At 44.8% G+C, this 20,360-nt stretch overlaps 1 protein-coding gene across 8 annotated transcripts in view; it reads left to right on the forward strand.

Annotated features, from left to right (window-relative positions):
* Positions 1–20,360, forward strand: part of ZNF462 (zinc finger protein 462) — a 475,139-nt gene that overhangs the window by 265,373 nt on the left and 189,406 nt on the right. For 7 of the 8 annotated variants that reach the window (XM_033918568.1, XM_033918594.1, XM_033918576.1 and 4 more), the window contains one exon: positions 20,089–20,250. The exons of the other annotated variant lie outside the window; for it this stretch is intronic. In XM_033918568.1, coding sequence (XP_033774459.1) covers positions 20,089–20,250 — 162 coding nt within the window. The remainder of the gene's footprint in view (positions 1–20,088; positions 20,251–20,360) is intronic. 8 annotated transcript variants of the gene reach the window in all.

Below are 20,360 nucleotides of genomic sequence, written 5' to 3' on the forward strand. Positions count from 1 at the left end.
CTTCTACTTCCTCTTCATGTATGGAGTGAGGGTTCAGTTGGCGTTTCCCTGGCATCCACACATTAATGTCTTGATTTTGGAGAAGTGGGATTCTCTTAAAGGACCTCTCAAAGTAGCAAGAGCCATGTCCAGGCTGTATTGAATTGTATTTCACAATCCCCTTTTTACCTTATGTTCCCAAAAAATGATGTGTTAATTTTTAACCCAATGTTATTATTTAAAGTGTGTATTGTATTGTTTTCTATTGAATGTATTTTAAATTGTTCATCGCTTTGAAGTATGATTAAGCGATTGATCAAGAGAATTATTAAACTTGAAACTTGAAACTATCCTGTGACACAGGAGTGTCAACAACTTTTTAATCAGCCTAAAGTGGATTCCTTAGCTGCACAGGTCACTAAGCACACCTCCTTTCCGAGCAAGGGCGATGTGGTGCTCAAGGATATGCAGAACTGCAGAGTAGATGTGGTTCTCAGGAGACTTTTCGAGGCAGTAGCTTTGGGACTCAAAGCTGCCTCAGCAGTATCCTTTGTTTCACTTGCTTGTCTGTCCAGACTGCACAAACTGGAGAGCGAGGGAAATGATACCCCCCCACTCCCTCTCAACTACTTTTATCTGAAGTAGATTATGTAATGAATGCTTTGTAGGACATCTTAATGCAGGGTTGTCTAAACTTTTGGCTTCCCTGGGCCACATTGGCCGAAAAAAAATGTTTCTGGGGCCGCGCAAATGCTGCAGCAAGACAGAGGAGGGAGCCGGCAAGACGGTAAACACCCGGGGGCAGCACCTTCGACCGTGGCCGCACAAAATAACTTCACGGGGCCGCAGGTTGGACACCCCTGTCTTAATGGGTCCTGGGTAAAGTTTTAATTTATTTCATTTCTGCTCGTAAAATGCTCTGGATCAGACAATAGGCGGGCGATTCCACCTCTAAAACTACTCTGCCTAGACTCCCTTTTAAGGGCCAGTTCTTATTTGGCAAGGGCCTGGATGATCTCATGAACAACGTGGTGGATCGTCACCCTAAAACCCTGCCTAATAGTAGACCCAGAACTTCTAGAGGCTCAGGATGCTCTTAATTTTTGTGGCTCCAAGCACTCTCGACAATATTCCAGTTCTGCATCACAGAGATTCTCCAAGGGCTACAGACAGAGGTTCTCCATATCCAGATGTGACCAGGCCTCTGTATCCTGTACTGCTCCATCTTCCAATAAATCACAATGATGCCAGGCTGAGGGAGTCCCCTTTTCCTATAGGGGGCAGACTGTCAGTGTTTTTCTACAGGTCTGGGTCCAGATTTCGTCTGACTTCTGGGTTCTGGACATCATTTACCGTATTTTCACATAGATAACGCGCACCCGTGTAAAACGCGCACACGGGTATAGCACGCGAAAAACACAAATTTATGTACAGAAATTTTTATATATTGCGCACACCCGTATACCGCGCATGCTGCCCGACTCTCCTTTCGCCCGCCCCGACTCTCCTCTGGCCACCCCGACTCTCCTTTCGCCCGCCCCGACTCTCCTCTCCCCCTTGAAGTCCTGTCCCCACCCTGAAAGCCTGATGCCCCCCGACGTCCGATTCACCCCCCCCCCCCGCAGGACCGCTCGCACCCCCATCCCGAAGGACCGCTCGCACGCACCCGCACCCCCACCCCGAAGGACTGCTCGCATGCACTCCCACCCGCACCCGCACCCCCACCCTAAAGGACCGCTCGCACCCCCACAGCCTCCCGACCCCCCCATCATGTAGAAGCTCCTACCGGTGTCCTGCTGCTTCCTCTTGGCGGTCCCGACTCCCCGACACGGGGAGGGACCTAAGGCTCTCGGTCCTATTCTTCTTACTTCTCATTTATAATCTTAATGTATATTTTCTTCAAACCGCTTAGAACCTAACGGATGTAGCGGTATATAAGAAATAAATTACATTTACATTTACATATTCTGATTGGCCCAGGCGCCTTAGGCCCCACCAGTAGGTGGAGCTTTGGGACGGATGGGCCAATCCGGCCTCATTCCGTCGTTGGCTGCCTGCCGGACAGGCGAGTTTGGCTCCCGTCTGTCCGGCCAACTACACTAAGGTACGGGGAAGGGGGGTGGGGGTGTCGTGGGGATCGGCCAGGGGGGTCGAGGTTTGGCTGGGGGGCGGTCGGAGGTTCTTGGGGGGGGGCGGTCGTTGGGGGGAGGGGAGTTTGCGTCGAGGGCAGGAGGGCCTGGGATCCCTCCCGCCCATAATGTAGTGCGGGGTGGGGGTAGGGGGTCGCCGTGGCCAGGAGGGTTTGGGCTCCCTCCTGGCCCGAACAACTAGCGGGGGGGGGGGGGTCGCCAGGGCCAGGAGGACTTGGGCTCCCTCCTGGCCCGATATTGTCGGGGAGTTGGGGAGTCGGCGGGGCAAGAGGGCTTGGGCTCCCTTTTGCCCCGATCGTGTCGGGGAGTCGGGGGGGCAAGAGGGCTTGAGCTCCCTCTTGCCCCGATCGTGTCGGGGGTGCCGCGGTTGGCTGGGGCAAAAGGGCTTGAGCTCCCTCTTGCCCCGATCGTGTCGGGTGTCGGGACCGCCAAGAGGAAGCAGCAGGACACCGGTAGGAGCTTCTACATGATGATGGGGGGGGGTCGGGAGGCTGTGGGGGTGCGAGCGGTCCTTCGGGGTGGGGGTGCGGGTGTGTGCGAGCGGTCCTTCGGGGTGGGGGTGCGAGCGGTCCTGCGGGGGGGGGGTGAATCGGACGTCGGGGGGGGGAACTATGTAAAAAAAATTTTGTACAACGTGCTCACGCGTATAACGTGCAAGGGTATGCGCGGTACGTAAAAACCGCGTATAACGCGCGCGTTATATGCGAGAAAATACGGTAGTCTGGCTACAAGCTGGAATTTGCCCGGACTCTTGACGGATTGTTTTGTGGACTTGCCCACAGGGTGCCTGGCAAAGGCGGTTAAAGTACAAGCCACTGTGAGAAGGTTACTGGACATTTAGGCTATAGAGCCTGTGCCTCAGGCTCAGGGAGATACTCCATATACATTATCATGCTAAAGAAAGCCCTGCTGATTAGAGACCTATTCTCGACCTTACATAAATGCAACGCTCACAGTTCTGCGCTTTCACAAGGAATCAGTTCGATCTGTCATTGCAGCAGTGTCCCCAGGAGAGTTCCTAGCCTCTCTAGATATTTTCCCAGACCACAGGAAGTTTCTCAGATTTCATGTTCTGGAAACCCATTATCAGTTTTCAGCTCTATCCTTTGGTCTAGTGACAGCTCCATGCACCTTCACCAAAGAGATGGTTGTGCTAGCAGCTCACCTGACAAGATGGGACTGCAAGTGCATCCCTTGCTGGACAACTGGCTGATCAGGGTCCCCTCGTCCAAGAGTTGGTGTACAGTGGATCAGGCGATACGAGTTCTGGAGGAGCTGGATTGGATTGCAAATTACCAAAAGAGCAATTTGACGCCGACTTAATCCATGGAGTATCTGAGAGTCCTGTTCGACATAGCTGTCAGATGCGTCTATCTACCAGAAGTACGCAGACAGAAACTTTGTTCTCAGATATCTTGTCTCCTAGAGAAGTCCACTCCGTTGGCATGGGACTATCTCCAAGTCTTGGGGCCCATGGCGATCACAATAGATATGGTACCAGCATTCATTAAAGACAGACACGCATTACAGATGTATCTACCCTGGACGTGGAGGCTCGAGCCAGCATGGAATTGTAGCTCCGTCCTCCAATCCCTCTCCAGGGAAATACCCCTTCAGATTGCTTCCTGGGTGGTTGTAATGACAGATGCTGGTCTCCTCGGTTGGGGAGCTCATTGCAACCATCATCCAATTCAGGGGCGTTGGATGCCCTCTCAGTGGAAGCGGTCGATCAACAGACTGGAACTCTGTACCATTTGGTTGGCTCTGATGAAATTGGAGATATCTCTAGAAGCTCAGGCAGTCAGAGTCTTGTCCGACAATGCTACATTAGTGGCATATATAAGTTGCCAGGGAGGCACCAAGAGTGCCTCTCTGGAAGCTCATATGTTCTTTCACTGGGTGGAGCATCATCTCCAGGCACTATCAGTAGTGCATGTCATGAGAGTGGACAGACCTCAGCAGATAGACCTTGGACCTGGGCAAGTGGATGCTGTCAACGACATTTCAAGTCATTGTGCAGCACTGGGGCCATCCACGATTCGACCTTTTGGTGACAGCGAAGAACAGGAAAGCTCAACTGAAGATTCGAGCCCGGAAGTGAAGGTCTAGATGCTCTTGTCCAGCCTTGGCCTCAAAGCATCCTGCTGTATGTCTTTCCTCCCTGGCCCCTGATAGGCTGAATCCTTCAGCGGATTGCAACTCATCAGGGAAAGGTCATTCTAGTTGCTCTGGATTGGCCTTGCAGGCCTTGGTACGCAGATCTGATGTATCTTCGCACAGGCCACAGCCTCAGGTTGCACATGCATCCAGACATCGCAGGGTACAATATGCATGGAGAATCCAGATCACTTTGCTCTTACAGTGCAAAGGATATATCTTGAGTGCACAGGATAATCAGAAGTGGTCTTTTCTACCTTTCTCAAGTCTAAGAAGTCTTTTATGGTCTCTGCCTATGCTAAAGCATGGAAGACTTTTAGCAGTGGTGCACCCAGAAATGGATGGAGCTGTTTTCCATTCCAATTTTGGTGGTGTTAGCTTTTCTCCAAGCAGGCCTTGATAAGGGCCTCACCGTGGCTTCTCTTCGGGTCCAAGTCTCAGGACTTTCTTGTTTCAGGGCTCAGGACGGCAAACATACATAGTAACATACATAGTAGATGACGGCAGATAAAGACCCAAATGGTCCATCCAGTCTGCCCAACCTGATTCAATTTAAATTTTTTATTTTTTCTTCTTAGCTATTTCTGGGCAAGAATCCAAAGCTTTACCCTGCACTGTGCTTGGGTTCCAACTGCCGAAATCTCTGTTAAGACTTACTCCAGCCCATCTACACCTTCCCAGCCATTGAAGCCTTCCCCAGCCCATCCTCCACCAAACGGCCATATACAGACACAGACCGTGCAAGTCTGCCCAGTACTGGCCTTAGTTCAATATTTAATCTTATTTTCTGATTCTAGATCCTTTGTGTTCATCCCACGCTTCTTTGAACTCAGTCACAGTTTTACTCTCCGCTACCTCTCTCGGGAGCGCATTCCAGGCATCCACCACCCTCTCCTTAAAGTAGAATTTCCTAAGATTGCCTTTGAATCTATCACCCCTCAACCTCAAATTATGTCCTCTGGTTTTACCATTTTCCTTTCTCTGAAAAAGATTTTGTTCTACGTTAATACCCTTCAAGTATTTGAACGTCTGAATCATATCTCCCCTGTCTCTCCTTTCCTCTAGGGTATACATATTCAGGGCTTCCAGTCTCTCCTCATACGTCTTCTGGCGCAAGCCTCTTATTATTTTTGTTGCCCTCCTCTGGACCGCCTCAAGTCTTCTTACGTCCTTCGCCAGATACAGTCTCCAAAATTGAACACAATACTCCAAGTGGGGCCTTACCAATGACCTGTACAGGGGCATCAACACCTTCTTCCTTCTACTGACTACGCCTCTCTTTATACAGCCCAGCATCCTTCTGGCAGCAGCCACTGCCTTATCACACTGTTTTTTCACCTTTAGATCTTCGGACACTATCACCCCAAGGTCCCTCTCCCCGTCCGTGCATATCAGCTTCTCTCCTCCCAGCATATACGGTTCCTTCCTATTATTAATCCCCAAATGCATTACTCTGCATTTCTTTGCATTGAATTTTAGTTGCCAGGCATTAGATCATTCTTCTAACTTTTGCAGATCCTTTTTCATATTTTCCACTCCCTCTTCGGTGTCTACTCTGTTACAAATCTTGGTATCATCTGCAAAAAGGCACACTTTTCCTTCTAACCCTTCAGCAATGTCACTCACAAACATATTGAACAAGATTGGCCCCAGCACCGATCCCTGAGGGACTCCACTACTCACCTTTCCTTCCTTCGAGCGACTTCCATTAACCACCACCCTCTGGCGTCTATCCTATGCTAATGTCTCATCCAGACATCGGCAGATTTCTAAAAGGAGCTCTTTGCATCAGACCACCAATCAAACCATCATTCCCCTTATGGGACCTTAATGTGGTTCTATGAGGTCTTACTAAAGCTCTGTTTGAGCCACTGGAAGAAGCATCCCTTTTGGACATGACACTGAAGGTAGTTTTTCTTGCGGCTGTGACCTCTGCGAGACGAGTTGTTACAGAGCATTTCCGTAAGTTTAGTGTCATCTGCAAATTTAATCACCTCACTCATTGTTCCAATTTCCAAATCTTTTATAAATAAGTTAAATAGCACTGGTCCCAGTACAAACCCTGTGGCACTCCACTGTTTACTCTCCTCCATTGAGAAAAATAATCATTTAACCCTACCCTCTGTTTTCTATTCGATAACCAATTCCTAATCCACAACTGAACTTCGCCACCTATCCCATGACTCTTTAATTTTCTCAGGAGCCTCTCGTGAGGAGCTTTATCAAAAGCCTTCTGAAAATCTAGATACACTATATCAACCGGCTCACCTTTATCCACATGTTTATTCACTCCTTCAAAGAAGTCAAGCAAATTTGTGAGGCAAGATCTCCCTTGGCTAAACCCACGCTGACTCATTAAATCATGTTTGTCTATGTGTTCCACAATTTTTTTTATTTTTTTTTAGAATCGTTTCTACCATTTTGCCCGGCACTGAAGTGAAGCTTACCAGTCTAATTTCATGGATCTCCCTGGAACCCTTTTTTTTTTTTTTTTTGTAAATTTGTATTCATTTTTAAAAACCAACATAAAGTGCAACAGGTTAACAAACAATTAATACAATAAATAGCACTCATTACAATCAAATGTTATAATAAGTACATAACATTCCCCTCCCGCACCCTCCCACCCACCCTTCCTGGATGTGCATAGCACTTATTCAGAAATCAAAGAGAAATGCTAATGATCAATTCTTTCAAAATTTTGTTAATGGACCCCAAATCTCTTTGAATTTATTATAGTGTCTCAATTGTAATGAATTCATATATTCAAACTTATAAATTTGGCATAAGGTTTCCCACCAAAAGTTGTAATTTAACCTGTCCCAATTTTTCCAGTTTTTTGTGATTAGCTGCATAGCAACTCCTGTCATGAGAGACGTAATCTATTCTTATTTGCATTGATTGGACTCTTGGCCATTAATAATGTTTCAAATAACATTACATCATATGACAATGGGACTAACAATATCGTATTGATTTGACCCCATATGGATCTCCAAAATTTAAGTATCAAGGGACAAAAGTACAGCAGATGATCCAGTGTTCCTACAACAAGATGACGGTGCCAGCATCTATTAGACTTAGAACTATCTAACTTTTGCAAACGAACAGGGGTCCAGAAAATAGATGCTGACACAGTACATCTCATCCTCCAAGACCAAATCCGTGGCCATTGAGTAGCAGAAATCTGCTGCTTAATCTCAATGCTCCAAATGTCTTTTAGACTAGTTTTAGGTTTCTTGTTCAAAAAGTCAGATATTAATTTATACCACTTGGCTGCCTGATGCCCTAGCAAATCTGTCTGGAAGCATAGGCCCGGCAATCTATACTGAATCTTCTGAATGGGCTGCTTCAACTGCAACCACTTATATGCTTGAGACTTTGAAATACCGAATGATTGTTGCAGTTGTGAAAAATCAAGCATTTTTCTATTTGATAACACATCATCTAATGTACGTATACCCGCCTGCAGCCAATGCTTCCAGAGGATCTTAGACTCGCCATTTTGAATCAGAGTTAAACCATAAGGACTGACACGTGGGTTGATGAATCGGAATAGGTATTAAGATATTAATAAATTTTAATGTTTGCCATGTGGAGAATAAAATTCTATTGTCCTTATAAATCCTAGGTAACTTGATACTTAAAATATGACACAATTGCAATGGGGACAGGAGTTGCCATTCTAATATTAACCAATCCAGAAAATGCTCTATGAGTTCAGGAAGGATCCAATACATACCCTGCCGCATAATAAAAGCTTGATGGTATCTATAGAAATTTGGAAAATTTACCCCACCTGCCACAATTGGTTTTTGCAAAGATACTAAAACAATTCTAGCAGTTTTACCCAGCCAAATAAATATAATAAGAATACTATTTAATTTTTTATAGAAGGACCCTTGAAAATAAACTGGCAACATAATCATTTGGTTGCAAACTACAGGCAAAATGATCATTTTAATGGTTTGGACTCCCCCCACCAAGAAAGATGTAAGGGGTTACAATGCTCACACATTTCTTTAACTTTCAGCAATAAGGATTTTTCATTTACTGTCATTGTGTCTTCTAATGTTTTCTGAATCATAATGCCTAAATATTTTATATCCTCTTCCTTCCAAAGGAATGGGAATGGATCAAATAGAACTTTTACACAATGCACGTTTAACGGAAGAACCTCCGATTTGTTCCAATTTATTTTATATCCAGAAAATTTGCCAAATCGATCTATCAATTCCAGTAAATGCAGGATGGTAGATTCGGGATTCTTCAAATGAAGCAAGATATCATCCACATAAGCCAGGGGTGTCCAATGTCGGTCCTCGAGGGCCGCAATCCAGTCGGGTTTTCAGGATTTCCCCAATGAATATGCATGAGATCTATTAGCATACAATGAAAGCAGTGCATGCAAATAGATCTCATGTATATTCATTGGGGAAATCCTGAAAATCCAACTGGACTGGGGCCCTCGAGGACCGACATTGGACACCCCTGACATAAGCAGAGATCTTTTTTTAATAAACTTTATTAATTTTAAAAACAATCATAGTGCATTAGCAAATAAACACACATATACAATAAAAGCACTTTGCACTAACAAATATGTCTAATCAAACATTTTAACCCTCCTACCCCTATAATTAATAATCCATAAACATTAATACTTTAAGATTATCAATAATTTATCTCATTTAAAATAACCTTGTAAATCCCCACCCCACCCACCCACCCTGGATGTGTATAATAAAATGAACAAAATAAGATCAATCTTTACAATAAGTTATCAATGGATCAATGTATGAATCCCGAACCAATACCAAACCAATCCATTGCTTGATACATGAAAGTCCATTCCACACGATCAAAGGCCTGCTCTGCATCCAAAGAGGCAGAGAAAGCCGGATCATTCATTGTTTTTGATAAACTTAGCATATGAAATGCCAATCTAGTATTATTTGAAGAATGTCTTTGAGCAACAAAACCCATTTGGTGCATACCAATCATATAAGGGAGAGCCTTGGCTAATCTTAGAGCCAATAACTTAGCCAGGAGTTTTCCATCCACACTGAAGTGAGGCTTACCGGTCTGTAATTTCCCAAATCTCCACTGGAGCCCATTTTAAAAATCGGCATAACATTGGCCACCCTCCAATCTTTAGATACTACAGACAATTTTAGCGACAGGTTACAGATCACTTAACAGCAGGTCAGCAATTTCATGTTAGTACCCTGGAATGAATACTATCTGGTCCTGGCGATTTATCACTTTTTAACTTGTTGATTTGGCTCAGTACATCTTTCAGATTCACCGAGATTTCTTTTTTTCCTCCACATCATCACCCTTGAAAACCCTTTCCGTAAAGACCAAAGCAAATAATTCATTCATTCTTTCCACTATGGCCTTATCCTCCCTGAGCACCCCTTTCACTCCTTGGTCATCCAATGGTCCCACAGATTTCCTCACAGGTTTTCTGCATCTGATGTACCTAAAAAATTGCTATGAGTTTTTGCCTCTTTTGCAAGTTTCTCTTCATATTCTTTCTTAGCTGTCTTTATCAATGCTTTGCATCTAACTTGCCAGTGCTTGTGTTTCTTCTTATTTTCTTCATTCGGATCCTTTTTCCATTCTTTAAAGGATGTTTTTTTGGCTCTAATAGCCTTTCACTTCACCTTTTAACCACACCGGCTCTCGTTTCCTCTTCTTTCCACCTTTGCTAATATATGGAATACATCTGGTCTGGGCTTCCACGATGGTATTTTTAAATAACATCCACGCCTGATTTTTCAGTCCTAACCTTTGGAACTTAGCTTAGCTTAGGTCCTGTAGTGAAGAGTTCTGCAGTCCTGCAAGTGCATGTTCATTTGGGGATCATGGCACAAGAGGCATGAGATGACCGGCAGCTAAGTATTTGTTTTTTGCCATCTCATGCGCTGAGTTTAATCTGTGCCTGTTAGTGATTTTTGAACTTTCCCTGCATTTTCCAATTGGGGAGTGGCTATCGCTGATACTTGATTCAATGGACATTTTGATTCAAAAAAACGGAGCCCATATGAGAGAAAGTGGAGTTTTTTGAGCCCATGAAGCTGAACTAAGTTTTTTCTCCACTTTCTTTTTCTCTTCTGGTTCTCTTGTGCTCCTTTTCCCTCTGTTTCTGCTTTGAATTTAGTGTGTGGTGTATGATTGCGGTGGTGTATTTCCTCTATCAGTGAGTGATTATTTGGCAGTACTGAGTGGAATTGTAGGGGATTCTATAGATATATTTGTTTATAGAGTATAAGCTTTGTTACTTGCTGATTTTACGTACTCTTCCCTATTAATTTGGTAATTGAAATCATCCATTATTACAATGTTGCTCATTTCTCCAGCTTTCCTAATCTCTGAAAACATTTCTTCATCTGTCTGCTCATTTTGTCCCAGGGGACGGTAGAATAACCCAACCTTTATATTCCTTCCCTTCACACATGGAATTTCTATCCATAAGGATTCCACACTGCTATCTATGTCATGCAGAATGTTTATTTTATTTGATTCAATTCTCTCTTTAACATATAGCGCAACCCCCCCCCCTCCAATTTCATCCACTCTATCCTTGCGATATAATTTGTACCCAGGTAGCACAGTAACCAAGTCTCCGAGATGCCTATTATATCTATCTCATCATTCAGTGCTATATACTCTAACTCTCCTATTTTATTTTTTAGGCTTCTAGCATTTGCATACAGACACTTCAAATTGTGTTTTTTCCTTGCAATTACAGGCTGCTGAGAAGACAGGGAAAATTTGAGTCTTTTACTCACTTACCTGTTTTCCAGTCCACAAGTTCTAAGAAACAGGACCGCATTTTGAGGACGTTGGATGTGAGAAGAGTGCTTCTTCGATATCTAGACATCACCAATGAGTTTAGACTCTCTGACCATCTGTTTGTGCTGACTCATTTGATTAAGCGAGGCATGCCCGCTTCTAAGGCCACAATTTTTAGATGGATCTGTAAGGCCATTTTGTCAGTCTACATTATCTGTGGGACACAGTCTCCTGTTTCCATCAAAGCACATTTGACAGGGAGTGTAGCTTCGTCATGGGCTGAAGCTAGGGCAGTTTCTCCAGCTGAAATTTTTGAGCAGCAACTTGGTCCATCCTGCACACATTTGCAAAGTTCTATAGGGTGGGCGTTGTGGCACAAGAGGACTCTACCATTAATTCCTCTGTGCTACGGGCCAGCACAGTCAGCCTGCCTTAGATTTCTGGGACTGCTTTTGTACGTCCCTCTTGTTCAGAATGACACACCTATTGCACTGGAAAAAGAGATTATGTCCTTACCTTTATAATATATTTCCCAGTAGCTAGGTGTGTCATTCTGGACCCCCCGCCCTGTACTTCCTGCACCTGCCTACTGTCTCATTCTGTATATTCTTTTCCATGGCTGTATCTTGGATGCCAGTTAGCCCTTTGGACCTTGAAGAATACTGAATCATGTGTTTCTAACATCTATAGGGGTACTTCCTGAGCTCCTTTGATACTTCTGTTGGCTGCTACTTGTTCGTTGAGTGTTCAAGTGTTATTATGTGTGAGCAGAACAGTTCATTGGTTTGGGAAATTTCCCATTCTTGTCCTTACTTCACATATTTTCGATGGTGCTCTTGCATGCATGAGTACTAACTATAGGTGGCAGTAGAGCTCCCAGTGAAGTAGGAGTATCACAGAAAAAATCTGGAGTGGATTCTTTCTGCAGTCTTGGGAAGATAACCCACTTGTCCAGAATGACACATCTATCTACTGGAAAAGATATTATCAAGGTGAGGACATAATCTCTTTTTTGATGGTGTTACTGCTCCGATATATATTAGCAACCAAGATACTGCCAGCCTACCAATAGGCTGATGAACCTATCTACATAACAATTTACATTCTCAATGTTAATCTCCCAGTGAACAGTTAAGCAGCAAACTAAACCTTAAGAGCCATATTCTTATTTTCTCTTAACGCTTATATCTGAAAATTGAAATTATTTTCATACACATTTTGTAAAAATTGTAGAAACTATTCTAAGGGCTCTGAAGATCATAGGTCTTCCAAGACACAGGTTACACTAACACTAGTGTAGATTAATCTTCCCTTTCTACTCCCCAAAGGGTCTTCATGTTACAATTGTATGAAGTGACTTATCTGATAGCATTCATGACATAAATATTTTTAATGTGGCTTTCATGTTACTAGATTTAATTTCCTTTTGAAAATAAACAACATCGTTTACATATCACTAAAAATCCCAAAACAGTAGAATACCATTAATACTTCCAGAGCAATAACACAAGCGTGACAGGGCTTATGGTCAAATGTAGTCTTCATTGAGGTTTTCCTTAACTATGAACCAGTTATGTTGCAATCATTTCATAAATAAATGTATATTAAAAGACACTTATTTAATATAATATTTAGTATTTTTGATGGAGACGGGTTTCAACTGAATGGGGATTTTAGACAGGCAACCTTCTGGTACACTTACCATCTGAGCCATAGAACCAGGCTGTACTGCATAATTGCCTTAAACCAGAACTTCCCAAACTGTGAGTCAGGACTCCAAGTGAGGGTCCCAAAACTTAACTTTGGGATCATGACCTAGGTGGGGTCTAGATGCATCATTATTCTGTACATCCAGGGGTCACAATTTTATTTGGTGGTAATCTTGGGGTCACAGCCATAAAATAATTGGTAATCACTGCCTTAAACTTTAATAGGTGGTTTTAAAAGACTTACAATCAAAGTGAGGCAGCGCCAGCACTTGCTTTATCCCAAGTACAATATTAGAAACATATACAGTCATGTGAAAAAATTAGGATGCCCCATGAAATATTCAGTTCTTTCTTAAAAAATGTTTACATATCGATGTCAAATCTTTTTTTTTTTTTTTTTTCTTTAATCTCTGGAAAAGAAAGTGATGTAATTGCAGGTAAACAGGTTTCAAGTTTTATTTTGATTTGATAAATCGCTTATTCCAATTTACATGAAACAAAATATATCCACAAAAATGTGTATTCTAACTGAGGAATAAATTAGGACACCCTAATAGCTAGTGTAACCCCTTTGGGCTAAAATAACTGCAATGAGCCACTTGTAGCCATCTACCAGTCTCTGACATCGGTCTGAGGAAAATTTGGCTCACTCTTCAATGCAGAATTCTTTCAGCTGTGAGATGTTTGAGGTGTTTCTTGCATGTATAGTAGAGAGCTGCACGGGAATGGGGACGACAGGAATCCCGCGGGTTCCCCCTTCGGGTAACGGGGATCCTGTGGGGACACCTTCAAGGGTCGCGGGGTTCCTGCGGGGCTGGATGTATTCAGCCGCGAGGCTCATCTCCCTACCTGCCCTGCCGCACACAGCCGAACGGAAGTCTTCCTGATGTCAGCGCTGATGTCGGAGGGAGGGCTTAAGCAAAGCCCTCCCTCCCTCCGACGTCAGCGCTGACATCGTGAAGACTTCCGTTCGGCTGTGTGCTGCGGCAGGGCAGGCAGGGAAAAGACAGTGGTACAAGGCGGGGGGCGGTCCGCCCCGGGTGCAGCACAGCCAACCAGGTCCCCCGACCGACCGACAACAGGCCCGGTCCGTCAAACCTCCCTGCCCTGTAGCCGCGAATTTAAATTACTTTCTTACAGCAACTTCAATACTCCAGCTGCTGTAAGAAGGTAATTTAGATTTGCGGCTACAGGGCAGGGAGGTTTGTTGGACCGGGCTTGTTCTGTTGTCAGTCAGGCGGGTAAGCGCCACAAAGGTAAGGGGCAGGGAGGAAGAAAGGGAGGAAAGGTGGAGTGGAGAGGAAAAGGCGCTTAAGGTAAAACTGACAGGGGAGAAGGACACTGAAAGCACTGGGGAAGACAAAGGGGTGGAGAAGGACGCTGAAAGCACATGGGGAAGACAAAGGGGTGGAGAAGGACCCTGAAAGGACATGGGAAAGACGGGGGGGAGGGGGAGAAGGACGCTGAAAGGACATGGGGAAGACGGGGGGAGAAGGACACTGAAAGCACATGGGGAAAACAGAGGGGGGAGAAGGACGCTGAAAGGAAATGAGGAAGAGAGAGTGGGGAGAAGACGCTGGCAGGGAAAAAGATAGAGATGCCAGACTATGGGGGGAGCGGATGGAAGAAGATGGGTGCCAGAACAATTTGGAAGGGGGGAGAAAGGGAGACACAATAACAGAGCAAATGGAAGACGCAGAGAGAAGAGAGACAGTGGATGGAAGGAATTGAATGAGATCATGAGGAAAGCAGAAAGCAGAAACCAGGCAAAAAAATTCTATTTCTTTTTTTTTTTTTTTTTTTGCTTTAGGATAAAGTAGTATATTAGTTGTGTTGATAAAAATTTATAAACATTAGAGGATCTGGTAGAAACCCGTTTACAAAGTATGTATTCTTCCCAATTAATATTTCCAAATTAATAAAGTCTTTTTACTTATTTGTAAATGGGTTTCTACCAGAGCCTTTAATTCAGTAGCATAATTAAATGAAATAACTATTTCTGTAGTTTATAGGGACGAGTGGGGACGGAGGGGATTCCTCGCGGGGACGGGTGGGGATGGAGGGGATTCCTCAAGTGGACGGGTGGGGATGGAGGGATTCCTCACGGGGACGGGTGGGATTCCTCACGGGGACGGGTGGGACTTTGGCGGGGACGGGTGGGATTTCTGTCCCCGCGCAACTCTAATGTACAGCCCATTTCAAATCACCCCACTGCATCTCAATAGGATTAAACTCAGCCACTCCAGGACTCTCTATTTCTTAGTTTTCAGACATGTCCTTGGTGGATTTACTGGTATGTTTTGGGTCATTGTCGTGTTGCAGGGTCCAGTTTAGAGAGTTGCGCGGGGACAGAAATCCCACCAGTCCCCGCCAAAGTCTCACCTGTCCCCACCCGTCCCCGTGGGAATCCCCTCCATCCCCACCCGTCCCCGTGAGGAATCCCCCTCCGTCCCCGCCCGTCCCTATAAACTTCAGAAATAGTTATTTCATTTAATTATGCTACTGAATTAAAGGCTCTGTAGAAACCCATTTACAAATAAGCAAAAAGACTTTATTAATTTGGAAATATTAATTGGGAAGAATACATACTTTGTAAATGGGTTTCTACAAGAGCCTCTAATGTTTATAAATTTTTATCAACACAACTAATATACTATTTTATCCTGAAGCAAAAAAAAAAAAGAAATAGAATTTTTTTCCTACCTTTGTTGCCTGGTTTCTGCTTTCCTTGTGTTCTCATTCAATTCCTTCCATCCACTATCTCTCTTCTCTCTGCGTCTTCTATTTACTCTATTACTGTGCCTCTCCCTTTCTCCCCCCTTCCAAATTGGTCTGGCACCCATATTCTTCCCTCCGTTCCCCCCATAGTCCGGCATCTCTGTCTTCTTCCCTGCCAGCTCCTTCTCCCCACTCTCTCTTCCCCATTTCTTTTCAGCGTCCTTCTCCCCCCCCATCTTCCCCATGTCCTGTCAGCATCCTTCTCCCCCCTCTGTCTTCCTCATGTCCTTTCAGCGTCCTTCTCCCCCCCCCGTCTTCCCCATGTGCTTTCAGCGTCCTTCTCCACCCCTTTGTCTTCCCCATGTGCTTTCAGCGTCCTTCTCCACCCCTTTGTCTTCCCCATGTACTTTCAGCGTCCTTCTCCCCCCTCAGTTTTACCCATTTCCCTTAAGCGTCTTTTCCTCTCCACTCCACCTTTCCTCCCTTTCTCTCTCCCTGCCCCTTACCTTCGTGGCGCTTCCCCGACCGACCGACAACAGAACAGGCCCGGTCCGACAAACCTCCCTGCCCTGTAGCCGCGAATCTAAATTACCTTCTTACAGCAGCTGGAGTATTGAAGCTGCTGTAAGAAGGTAATTTAGATTCACGGCTACAGGGCAGGGAGGTTTGTCGGACCGTGCCTGTTGTTGGTCGGTCGGGGGAAGCGCCACAAAGGTAAGGGGACCTGGCCAGCTGTGCACCCCCCCCTAAGGCTGCACCCGGGGCGGATCGCCCTCCCCGCCCCCCCTTTGTACGCCACTACCTTTCCCTACCTGCCCTGCCGCAGCACACAGCCGACCAGGAGTCTTCCCGATGTCAGCGCTGACGTCAGAGGAAGGGAGGGCTTTGCTTAAGCCCTCCCTCCGATTGGTTGTGTGCTGCGGCAGGGCAGGTATGGAGAAGACGAGCCTTGTGAGTACATCCAACCCCACGGGATCCCCGCAACTTTAGGGGGCGTCCCCACGGGATCCCCGTGACCCGAAGGGGGAACTCGCGGGTCCCACGGGATTCCCGTCGTCCCCGTTCCCATGCAGCTCTCTAGTCCAGTTCTGCTTCAGCTTTACTTTTCTTACAGATGGTCTCACAAGTTCCTCAAGCACCCTCTGATACATGGTAAAATTCATGGTGGATTCTATGATGGTGAGCTGGCCAGGGGAAAGTGTGGCGCAGTAGTTAAAGCTACAGCCTCAGCACCCTGAGTTTGTGAGTTCAAACCTATGCTGCTCCTTGTGACCCTGGGCAAGTCACTTAATCTCCCCATTGCCCCAGGTATGTTAGATAGATTGTGAGCCCACCGGGACAGACAGGGAAAACTGCTTGAGTACCTGAATAAATGCATGTAAATTGTTCTGAGCTCGGTATAGAAAATTGAATAAATAAATAAACCATGATACTTCCACCTCCTTGCTTCACAGTTGCCATGAGATTCTTTTCCTGGAATGCTGTATTTGATGTACGCCAAGCATGTCCTCTTTTCTGGTGTTCAAATAATTCAATTTTGGACTCATCTATCCATAGAACACTATTCCAGAAGTCCTGGTGTTTTGTCTATATTCTCTCTGGCAAACTTAAGTCTGGCATTGATGGTTCTCTGAGAGAGCAAAGGTTTCCTCCTTGCACATGCAAGTTAAATTTGTACAGTCTCTTTCTGATTGTAGAGGCATGCACTTTCACATCAGTAGCAAGAGCCTGCTGTGGTAACGAGTCAAAACCACGCTAGACAATCGCACACGGACAATGCCGGCAAGACAGTTGCGTGCAGGACGTCAGCACATTGCATTAAAACAGTATTTTCAAGCGCTCTGAAGGGGGGTGTGGGGGAGAACTTAGAACTGTTGGCACTCCTGTTGGGGGGTGGGGGGACCCCCCCATTACAGAGGAAACTGTAATTATTCCCTAAAAAATAGGGAAAGGCTGTTTCTTCTATAATGGGGGGTTCACCCACCCCAACACCCCCCACAACATGAGTGCCAACAGTTCTAAGTAAAGTGTGGGGGGGTTCCCCACCCACACACCCTCTCGGAGCATTTTAAAATACTGTTTTAATCCAGCACGTTGACATCCTGCGTGTGATTGTCTGCTCGGGATTATCTCGTGCGGTTTAGTCTATTAACCCCTGCTGTAGGTCCTGTGATGACATTTTAGGGTTTTTGGAGACTTCTTTTAGCATCTTGTGATCTGCTTTGGGGGTCAGCTTGCTTGGACAGCCAGACTTGGGCATGTTGGCAGTTGTTTGGAACGTCCTCCCCTTGTACACTATTTTCCGGACCGTGGAATGGCTAATGTCAAATTATTTCAAGATCTTTTTAAATCCCTTACCAGACTTATAAGCTGCTACAATCTTCTTTCTGAAGGTCTCAGACAGCTCCTTTGATCTTACCGTGGTGTTCAGTCTCACTACAACCATCATGAGCACACCAAACTAAATATATGAGGTTTAAGTAGGGCAAACCTCCTTCAAAATGCTGAGTAACGATAAGAATTGCCGCTGTGGGTCAGACCAGTAGTCCATTGTACCCAGCAGTCCGCTCACGTGGCGGCCCTTAGATCAAAGACCAGTGCCCTAATGGAGTCTAGCCTTACCTGCGTACGTTCTGGTTCAGCAGGAACTTGTCTAACTTTGTCTTGAATCCCTGGAGAGTGTTTCCCCCTATAAAAGCCTCTGGAAGAGCGTTCCAGGTTTCTACCACTCAATGGGTGAAGAAGAACTTCCTTTCGTTTGTACGGAATCTATCCCTTTTTAACTTTAGAGAGTGCACTCTCATTCTCTCCACCTTGGAGAGGGTAAACAATCTCTCTTTCTCTACTAAGTCTATTCCCTTCATTATCTTGAATGTTTTGATCATGTCCCCTCTCAGTCTTATCTTTTCAAGGGAGAAGAGGCCCAGTTTCTCTAGCCTCTCACTGTACGGCAACTCCTCCAGTCCCTTAACCATTTTTGTTGCTCTTCTCTGGACCCTTTTGAGTAGTACTATGTACTTTTTCATGTACGGCATCCAGTGTTGGACGCAGTATTCAAGGTGGGGACGCACCATGACCTGGTACAGCGGCATGATAACCTTCTCCGATCAGTTTATGATCCCCTTCTTTAATCATTCCAAGCATTCTGTTTGCCTTTTTCGCCACCGCTGCACATTGCGCAGACGGCTTCATTGGCTTGTTTACAAGTACTCCCAAGTCTCTTTCCTGGGGGGATCTCTCTGAATACTGCATCGGACATCCTGTATTCGTGTATAAGATTTTTGTTACTGACATGCATCACCTTGCAGTTATCCACGTTGAACCTCATTTCCCATTTCGCAGCCTATTCCTCGAGCACGTTTATGTCTCGTAGGTCTTCGCAATCCTTCTGTGTCCTAACTACTTTGAATAACTTTGTATCGTCCGCAAATTTAATCACCTAGCTCATTGTACCAATTTTCAGGTTGTATATAAATATGTTGAAGATTACGGGCCCAAGCGCTGAACCCTTCGGCACTCCACTCATGACGCTTTTCCAGTCCGAGTATTGTCCATTTACCTCCACTCTCTGTTTCCTATCCGCCAACCACACGCGAGTATATCACCCTCGATTCCATGGCTCTCAGTTTTTCAAAGTCGTCGTTCATGCGGGACCTCGTCAAACACCTTTTGAAAATCTAGATATTCAATGTCGACTGGGTCACCCTTGTCTATCTGCCTGTTTACTCCCTCAAAGAAGTGCAGTAAGTTTGTCAAGCAAGATCTTCCTTTGTTGAATCCGTGCTGGCTGGTCCTCATCAGATTGTGTCCATCAAGGTGATCAATGATGCAGTCCTTTATCAGCGCCTCTAACATCTTTCCCGGTACCAAAGTCAGACTCACTGGTCTGTAATTTCCCAGATCTCCCCTCGAACCTTTCTTGAAGATCGAAGTAACATTCTCCACTTTCTAGTCTTCCGGAATCCTTCCTGATTTGATCGACAGATTGACTATTAGTTGAAGCAGTTCAGCTATAACCCCTTTCAGTTCCTTGTTTACCCTCGGATGGATGCCGTCCGGTCCCGGGAATTTATCATTTTTAAGCCTATCAATCTGCCTGCATACCTCTTCTAGACTGACCGTCGATACTGCCAGTTTCCAGTCTTCATTTCCTCTGTATAGCCTGTTCTAATCATGTTCACCTGATGTGATACACCTGTGTGTGATTTGAGCCACTTTGTGGGAGGATATGTGGGGGTGTCCTAATTTTTCCTCAGTTAGAATACACATTTTTGTGGATATCTTTTGTTTCATGAGTAAATCAAAAAAAATTATTGTTGTTTACCTGTAATTACATCATTTCTTTTCCAGAAATAAATAATAAAAAAATTTGACATCAATATGTGAACATTTCTTAAGAAACAGCTGAATATTTTATGGGGTGTCCTAATTTTTTCACATGACTGTATTTCATAATTGGAAAAAAATGCCTTTTCTTTCCAAAATGGTGTTTGGGGCAGAATCGTTTGTATCCCACAAAAATCCTTTTGCATTGAAAATTTCTAAAGACATATATATTAATTTTATTTAACCAGATGTTGGGTCACCTGGAAGACGTACCAAAGTCTTATAGGGAGAACCAAGTCGTGGGGTACAGATGTAAATTTTGTATAGAGGTTCATCCAACTCTTCGAGCCATCTGTAATCATCTTCGCAAGCATGTGCAATATGGAAATGTGGTGAAAGATTCAGTGAAGGTGAGAATTAGAGAGCACTGTGATATGAAGCTACTTTGGTGAATTTAAGTTACTTCCCTGATTAAATGTGCTTTACCTTGACACATGATGGGAATGTCATTGTATAAAAT

Source organism: Geotrypetes seraphini, chromosome 1, assembly GCF_902459505.1.
Source record: "Geotrypetes seraphini chromosome 1, aGeoSer1.1, whole genome shotgun sequence".
NCBI lineage: Eukaryota > Metazoa > Chordata > Amphibia > Gymnophiona > Dermophiidae > Geotrypetes > Geotrypetes seraphini.